At 43.5% G+C, this 8,865-nt stretch overlaps 1 protein-coding gene across 1 annotated transcript; it reads left to right on the top strand.

Annotated features, from left to right (window-relative positions):
- Nucleotides 1-4,678: 4,678 nt before the first annotated feature.
- On the top strand, nucleotides 4,679-8,624 carry LOC140254807 (uncharacterized). The gene is made up of 2 exons (XM_072341849.1): nucleotides 4,679-8,171; nucleotides 8,235-8,624. The coding sequence occupies exon 1, from the start codon at nucleotides 4,679-4,681 to the stop codon at nucleotides 7,466-7,468; it is 2,790 nt and encodes a 929-aa protein (XP_072197950.1). The 3' UTR covers nucleotides 7,469-8,171; nucleotides 8,235-8,624.
- The last annotated feature ends 241 nt before the right edge of the window (nucleotides 8,625-8,865 follow it).

Below are 8,865 nucleotides of genomic sequence, written 5' to 3'. Positions count from 1 at the left end.
GATGTTTTACAATACCAAATAGTAAAAATACTAATTCTAGTTCAGCCTTCCATGATTGAGAAATATGCCTTCACTGTTTTTGTGAATTCGTGCCTATCTTGCTTCCTCTATGTGAGATGGTTGCTAATAGTTACGGTTAGAAATTAGCTAAATCTATTGAGGACATTCACCTAAGAATTAACTTGAAAGGGGGGAATCAGTATGGCCTAAATGTAAATTCTTGATTGTTAATTGTTTGTTTTCCAATCACTGTGAAGACTAAATAAATCTTTATCTGAATTGCCTCAGTTGAAACAAGTATTTATTTGTTAAAATACTTTAGTTTTTAATCAAAATGTAAAACTGACTCTGTTATCTAAATAGAAAAAGACCCACAAAACATCAGTGCAGCTGATTTGCTACTGATTCATTCTCTGATTTTGTTCCATAACACTGTGTTTTATCACATCAGGTATTTTGACAGTTACCCAAAGTGTACTTTCTGTATGAAGGTGTGCAGGTACTGTGCATTGGTATCTTTCAGGATGTACGATCTACAGTAAAAGGGTAGAACAATAACAATACAAGCATATGGTAACCAGATGTCAACCAAGTATGAAGTCAGAAAAGGTCATACATGGCATCTTACAGCAGCTCAGCAAGAAATAGGAGAAAACAAATGCACTGACATCTTCTCAAAATGTATTTCTGAACTCTTCAAAGATACGTATGGGGACACAGTGTTGGCTCATGAATTTGATGTTAATGTGCATTTACAAGAAAAATCTTCTAAACATCAGCCTGTTGAGCAGCTGAGAGATCTGGTACCCAACAGTGGGAAGCTTTGAGTGATCCCCTGTTGTCCCACAGCCATGAGTGTGCTGAAACACAAGTTCCCAATGATTAGAAAGGCTGTGTAGCCAGGTTGCCTCCAAGTAAGCCCTCCATTCCTTTTATTTCTTTTCTCTCCAATCTGCAATCAGGCAACTGAGGAAATGCTTAAGGATTTCCCCTCATTCAGCTATAAAAGGTACAGAGCAGAAAGACACTCAAGCACTAAGTTCTGCATCTGCATTATATGTCATCAGATGAATGTCTCATGTGAAACTTTAGTTGTTACCTTTGTTTAATGAGCCAGAATTCTTGGTGACTCTGCCTCTTGGGATGACAGTGTCTGCTAATCTGGCATCTACCCAGTGCCTTGGTAACTTGCTTTGCTGAGCATTTTGTATTCAGGGAATAGAAGGCAGTCAAGCCTTAAAAGCATGCAGTTAGATTTTTCTGGTTACAAACATTTCTGAATAGCTGATGAATAAAAAGTCAATGCAATGCATACTTCTTGATTGCAGAACTGACTGTTGGATCAGTATAAGTCAAGAGTACACTGTATTTTCCTTGTACTTGATGAAGTTGATAGTAAATAATCATACTAAGTTTATTCTTGGAAAGGACCTGTGTCATATGGGTTTACTTATCCAATTATAACTACAAGGTAGACAAATATGATGCATATTTGAATCTTATTCATCAGGAAAGAGAAGCTATGTGTCTGCTCAATGTGTTTCTGTGTGCATAAAAATGCATGTTAGTACTAGCTCAGATATTTCTGAAAGGCTCCCTAGTGCACAACGTACACTGAATTAACATTGTGACAGTTCTTTATCTTGCTTTAATTCCTACTAAGGGACTACTAAGAGTAATCCAGGTTTATAGAGATCTGTTTATCGACTTGTATCAAGTAAATCCTTAATTTCCTCAAATTTTCTACAGTAATAATAATGTTCCTTCTCCAGTCTTATGCATGTCTTTCAGACTCGAGAGTCTTTGCTTTTTGATAAGGATAAGGTAGAAGACTGAACTTTTTCCTTACATCCAATCAGAATCTCTCCTCTTTTAGTTTGAAACCATTTCCCTTTGTCCTATCACCACAGACCCTGCTAACTTGTCCTTTTCTTCCACAGCCCCCCTTTAGATACTGAAAGACCATTCTCAGGTATGCATGGAGCCTTCTCCAGGCTGAACAGCCCCAGCTCTCAGCCTGTGCTTGTAGGGAGGTGTTTGAAATTAGATGTGTACTGCTCAATTATAGAGTTCATGCTCAGTCACTTAAATGCCTGTCTTTGTACATGTTGCCAATATGTATGTTTTGTGCTCTTCCAGATACTTTTGTATTTCTCATTCTGCAGATGATCAGTATGCACAATTACACATTTAAATGTCAGTCAATAGTAATTTATTCTTTAAAATTATTCACTATAACTCCATCACTGGGGCTATATGTTGAGTCAGCACTTCAAACCTCTGTTTAATCTAAGTTCTCCATTATTAGTCCAAACCATATATGTATATATATATACACACACACAAAGATATATACAATACCAGTGATAAATATACTTGGATCCAGATATTCCACCGATGATTTTGCTGATCTAATGCCAGCTGAGAATCTGGCTTGTGGTTCACATTTTTCATTCCTAAACCTTTTGGACTGGAACTAAGTTCTGTGGATGCATTTTTTTTAAAGATGCATTCTGAACCTCTTTAGTTTGTATCTGTGAAATGTGACTGTCTGAAATGCAGCTGTGCTGGATGTGGCCACTGAATTTACTGTGAATTGTTGTATATATTGATCTATTTAGACATGTCAGCATTAAGGAGATTTACATTTTCTTCCATTCTTTCCAAAGGAAATAAGAATGGTCATGTAATTCCCCTGTGGTTATATTTCAGTGGGCTATCACATTATGATAACTCATTACATCATATATATATATATATATATATATATATATATATATCACATTATGATAACTCATTACATATTTCATATCAACGCTCATCCATGTGTACTGCAAGGGGCAGTGGTACAAATTAGAACATAGAGGGCTTATGCATGGTATGGCTGGCTTTCATACTGTTTTATTTATTACATTACTTTCAAGTGCTGGAGGGATGTGCTTTAGGTTTAACACAGTGGTCAATACAAGCATGAGAATGAAAGCCTTAAAAACTGCCTTCGGAACAGAATTAATTAACTAGATGAAAGACCCTGATTTTCTTTTTTTGCTAGAAAAATGTTATCTTTATGTAAACTCAAACTGCTCTATAAGTCAAGATGTTTGAACATGTTATGCCTTGAAGTAATTATCCCTTGATTAGAAACTGCTGGCAAAGCTCAGCTGATCCAAAGGGTCATTTATTCTGTTGGAGAAAAAACAAGTATTTGAAAATAACAAAGAATAGTTAGCCCTGCATGCTGATTTTTATTTATTTATTTTTTAATTAGAGTGTTTGACAATCACTGAAGAGGCTGAAAACAGGTTTGAATTTAGATTTTACATGTGCAGATAATAGCCTTTTTAGTTTCAATTGCATAAATCCTCTTTAACTTCGTGGGAACTATTTCAGGTTTGCTCCATGATAACACAAAAGTTTTGAAACACACTTTCCTATCTATGTAAAATTGCAAATCTTTCACAATTAAATCCTCCTGCTAAATGATGTGGCCAATCAGCAAAGCATTTGGAATGGTTTTGAAGGCTGCATTATTCAATTATCATCAGATTAGAGTCATTTTTAATTCAGTGTAAAGTAATGTGCAAGAAGACATGCAGTTACCTTGGAGGAATGAACAAGTGTATTGAAACTGGCAGGGAATCCATCAGTAAAACAGATGAGAATCAAACTTGAAGGAGTTTAAGAAATGAACAACATCATGAAATTAATGCTGTTATGTGCTGGCAGACTTTTTTTGGTGATGACTGCAGAAGGACAGGAAATTGAAAGTTTATAGCAGAATTATTCCATGAAATCTTAGAAAAAATCCTTAGAAAAATAAAGAACAAATAGCTTTCCAATGTTTTGTGTTAATAAATTCTTTTAAAGAATATCTCAATGAGCAAGTGCTATTCAGATCAATGAAACGTACTGGCCGTTCAAAACAAAGCAGATGACAACTGTCCAAAAGTCTCTATGGAACAGCAATATCACAGCGAGAAACTCTAGCAAAACTTTCCTCTAGGTAAGATTAATTTCTTGAGAGTGTTAACAGGGCTGTAACAGTGAACAGTCTTGAGGGTTGGTAGGATGTCCTGTCTCTTGGTGTTATGTTTATGGTATTTATTTCCTTTGTTTCCCACATGTTAAAGCTTTCATTGTTCTAATTAAACTTAGCTTGAAAAGCTATTAGTGAAGAAGATCTGTTGTATTAGGCGAAATACGGGGATATCGGGCTGTCACGCGACAGGCCCTCCCTAATTTCTGGAAGGATCGATGATGCGTACAAGAGAGGCGTACACGAAGGGCGTAGGTTATATAAGTGTGTGTTTGCTTTAAGAAATCGCCATTTTACCACTCACCCTCTTGGTGTTATTTCGGTAATTGGCCCAGCTGCGGACTTCTAGGGTCTTAAAGTCTACAAATGGTGACCCACCGACGTGATAAGCTGCGATTTATAACAGTGTAGACTGATAAGGAAACTTAGAAAACCTAGAAGAGACGGGGGCAGCTGTTAGCATAACGGCAAGGATCCTACCACGGGCGGCGGTTCATTTCCCTTTGCCGCGGGTGGTAGAAGCCCGGGACGGAGAGATCGTGGCCAAGATTCTTCGTCGGGGGAGAGACAGAGAGCGCTCAGAATCCCCAGGATCTGTCTGGGAAGCGCCCGGGGGCGGCCGGAGACGTGGGCCGGGGCGACATGGAAGCCGTTATTAAGGTAATTCTTCATGCCTGTAAACTTCACTGTGGAAAACAAACTCCTTCTAAGAAGGAGGTTACAGCAGTCCTCTTGCTGCTGGAGAAAGAAGGACTATTAGTATCCCCCTCTGATTTATATAACCCTGACAACTGGGATAGAATTACGACCGCGTTATCTCAGCGAACGCTAGCCATCCGTAGGGTGTCGGAATTCAAGGTCTGGGGATTTATCTTAGAGGCGTTGAAAGCGGCTCGGGAGGAGAAACTCGCAATCCAGTGTGCTAGGGAGCTATTGGGGTTGGAGGCGGGGGGGAATCTTGTCTCTTCTGCAGGTTCGGAAGGGGCCAAGATGGCGCCGACCCCCTCGATCCCACCCAATGCTTCACCTTCGAGAACAATCCAGAAGGAAGTTGCGCAAGACCGCTCTGACCAGGACGACACCCAGCCCCCACCTCCTTATCCTGCTCGGAACCTATATCCTTCCTTGAAACCTTTTAGGGACGAAGGGGGAGGGCGGCCCCCTGAGGAATGTGGTGATGTCAGTAATGGAGCTGATAACAGCGGGCAGCGGGTGGGCGGTACCTCCCCACCGTCAGGTTCTGCCTGCCAAAGTGTTCCCTCCCAAAAGGGGGCGGATCACTCCGCCCCACAAGATAGTGAGCATGGCTGTGGGTGTGGTGATCTGAAGCGGGCAGCCCAAGAGCCCGCCCAGGGGGGATGTGGCCCCACAGCACCCCCCCTCGTGAGCCTGCCCACACTCACTGATTGGGCTCGGGCGACAGAAGATCTCCAGGCAGCCGACCCGGCAACAACGTTTGCCCTTCCGATAGTTGTAAAGCAGGAGGGTTCAGCGTGGACCCCTCTGGATACCAAGGCGATTACTCGCCTTGCTGAATTAGTTAAGAACAAGGGTCTGCGTTCTCCGGTGACTATGTCGGCTGCTGAGGCTCTTATGGCCTCAAGTCTTTTACCGTATGATGTGACCAACCTGATGCGGGTCATTCTTGAACCCGTGCAGTATACTCTGTGGTATGATGAATGGAATAGATTGCTTCAGGTTGTGGTGGCAGAGGCGAATCGCAATGCTGACCACCCAGCCAATGAACGTGAAGGTGAGGGCCGAGGGGCTAGAGTCACCCGGACCACTCTCCCTCGCCTTCTGGGTTTAGCAGATGGTATGGTGGGATCTCCTGATGGCCAGGCAAGGACGCTTAGAGCAGGGGAGCTGGCTGCGCTTACAACTGCAGCCCTCACAGCCCTGCGGACAGTGGCTAAGGTCGCAGAGCCTGTGCTCCCATGGACTGACATCAAACAGGAGCCCTCTGAGTCATTCTCTGATTTTGCTAATCGTTTGCTTCGTGCTGTCGAGGGGTCTGACCTGCCCGAGGATGTTCAGTCCTTGGTCGTGATAGATTGCCTCAAGCAGAGATCGCTTCCGGAGATTCAACAGATAATTAGAGCGGCGCCTGGGACTTTGACCACCCCAGGGCAAATTATTAAGTATGTGTTAGACCATCAGAAAAGCACCCCACTGACTAGTGAGAGTTTTGCGACCGCATCCCCTCTCGACCCCTCTCCTTTGTCACTGGGGGGCGGGGAGTGCGGGCGCGCGGTTAATTCAAGTGGTTGGAGAAGTAGGCGTGTTCCAGACCCGGGGGGAGCGCAAACGTGGTGCTATCCCAGGGGGGGGAGTAGCCAGGTCCGAAGGGGACCGACAGGGCCCGCAGCTGCAAGTTGTTCGCTCGCTGTGGCTCCTGCTGCCTGCCTGTCATGCAGAGGACAGGGGCTCGAGTCGCCGGCGCGGAGCCGCTCCGCCTTCCGGCATCGGGCTGCTGGCTGCTGCCGAGAGTTTCGTTTGCCTCTAGCTTTAAACACAGCGGAAACTTTGACGGTGCATGGCCCTGTGCTCTCTCATGACACTGAAAGCCTCGCATGCGTGATTCTCAAGTGGGTGCAATACACACTCTGGAAAGAAGGGTGGATGACAGAGCTTGGGAGAGTGTTGGCAGCTGAGCAGGATGATTCCTTTCACCCTGTGCATGGTATAGTCATGCAGGGGAGGATTGGAGCAGAGTGCTTGGGATATAAGTTTAGTCCTGAGATAATGCAGCTGGTGGGTCTTGATATTCAACCACATGTAAAGACACTATGGGATGTGCAGAATATGGTAGGAACCCTCCAGTGGGTTCGGAGTGCTTTGGGAATGCCTTCAGGATTGAGGAAGCCCTTGTATAGTCAGCTAAAGGGATCCAATGCAGAAGAACTCAAAAATCGGTCTAACGAAAGGCCTGCAGTTTGGCAAAAGATCGTACAGAGCTGCATGGAAGGATCGCTTGTGCAGCATGAGACTCTTAGTCTCAGGGCGATGATTTGGCAGGATTCCAACAGTAGTTGGCAGGCTGCTGTCTTCACAAACAGAAAGGTCAGCGTGCAGATGCTTGAGGTGATGGCTGTAACAGCTGCAGTGCACCTCTGGCGAATGATACCCTCTAACATTGTTGCAGATTCCATCTTTGCAGTCAAGCAGTTGGCCCGGATGGGCCAGGAGGGTCTCTCAAGTACAGAGGCTGCTGGAACTCTGGAAGAGGCCTTGGTCTTCCGCACAGCTCCTGTTGCACCCTTACGTGTGTGTGATCACTCTGGGGTGCCAAGCCTTTTGCCACAGGTAATGCAACAGCAGATAAAGTTATCAGCACACCTGTCATTGGCCTGGGATCGCTGCAGATCTGGCAAATGGATGTCACCTGGGAGCCTTGCTTGTCTCCCTGCCAATGGTGGGTTATTGCTGTGAGTACCTCCTCTATTGTCATTATGGCCACTCAGCATGTCAGGTCTGGCTCGACCGCAGTCCAATACCATTGGACAATCGCTGTTGCTGTGGTTGGTTTGCCCAGCCACGTTAGGACTCACAATGGGTCCTGCTTCATTTCTCGCTTTACTGACTATGGGAAGTGGGATAAGAGTTCTTTCTTTACAGGAGCAGTCGATGGGGAATCTGGTACCTGAGGTTGTTCTGCTCCTGTTGGTCTCAGTGATAAGTATCGCTCGAACAACAAGTGCAAGGACCTTTGGGATTCAGTTGAGAATTGTTGGGTCTCAGCCAACAGTAGATTCACAATCTGTGGTTGCAACTTCACTTATCTCTTAAGGTGTGATCTTCTTATCCTATAGGTTGAGATTCTAGTTACCTAGTCACTACATATCGAGTACGCATTAATGCAATGATGGTGCATGCTGCTGTGTGCTGATGAGCTGATGGACGCTATCGAGGATATGGACAGAAAGACTTTGAGGGATGTTCACCATACAGAGAAGATGCATCAGGCATAAGAAGAATGAAGAGGGATGGAAAACATCGCGGACGAGAATTGCTTCTCGAAAGGTTCCTGACAACAAGAGGACTATTCAGTCACTTGCTCCACACAGTTGTGGTGGTGTTTTCATAACATGGTTGTGCCTTATGCTACTAATTATATTATAGAGAGTTTGTTAAGGTTTAGTTAAGGGTTTATATAGAGTACTATATAATATTAGTTATGGTAAGAGTGTATTTTAAGGTTATGCATAGTATGTTAAGGTATAGCAAATAAGACGGATAATTCAATAGAGTTTCTTTAGGTATTTCCATTAGAGTATAGAATACCATAGAATGCAGGATAAGCTTTAAGCATTGATTAGGTTTATAGTGTTGCGTATTGTAACGGGTTAAGTTTTCTTAGCATGGGGAGGGGGAGATGTTGTATTAGGCGAAATACGGGGATATCGGGCTGTCACGCGACAGGCCCTCCCTAATTTCTGGAAGGATCGATGATGCGTACAAGAGAGGCGTACACGAAGGGCGTAGGTTATATAAGTGTGTGTTTGCTTTAAGAAATCGCCATTTTACCACTCACCCTCTTGGTGTTATTTCGGTAATTGGCCCAGCTGCGGACTTCTAGGGTCTTAAAGTCTACAAAGATCAAGTACCTTCTAGCAATTTGTTTTTAGTAGCTGGTCTCTGATTTATAAATGTATTAGTGTATCATGTAATGTCTGTGTTGTTCTAACAGATTATTACTGTCATCACACCATGGCTGTGTTATCATTCTAATTATGTGTTGGGTGTAAGAAGCGAAAAAATCACCAACAAACAGATCAAATGTTCCTTAAACCTCTGAGAATTATCTAACTCAGGGGACTTAGAACAAG

The sequence above is a fragment of the Excalfactoria chinensis genome, chromosome 7 (genome assembly GCF_039878825.1).
Source record: "Excalfactoria chinensis isolate bCotChi1 chromosome 7, bCotChi1.hap2, whole genome shotgun sequence".
Lineage (NCBI taxonomy): Eukaryota > Metazoa > Chordata > Aves > Galliformes > Phasianidae > Excalfactoria > Excalfactoria chinensis.
The sequence above is the reverse complement of the archived record's forward strand: the minus strand, read 5'-3'. Positions and strand labels throughout refer to the sequence as shown.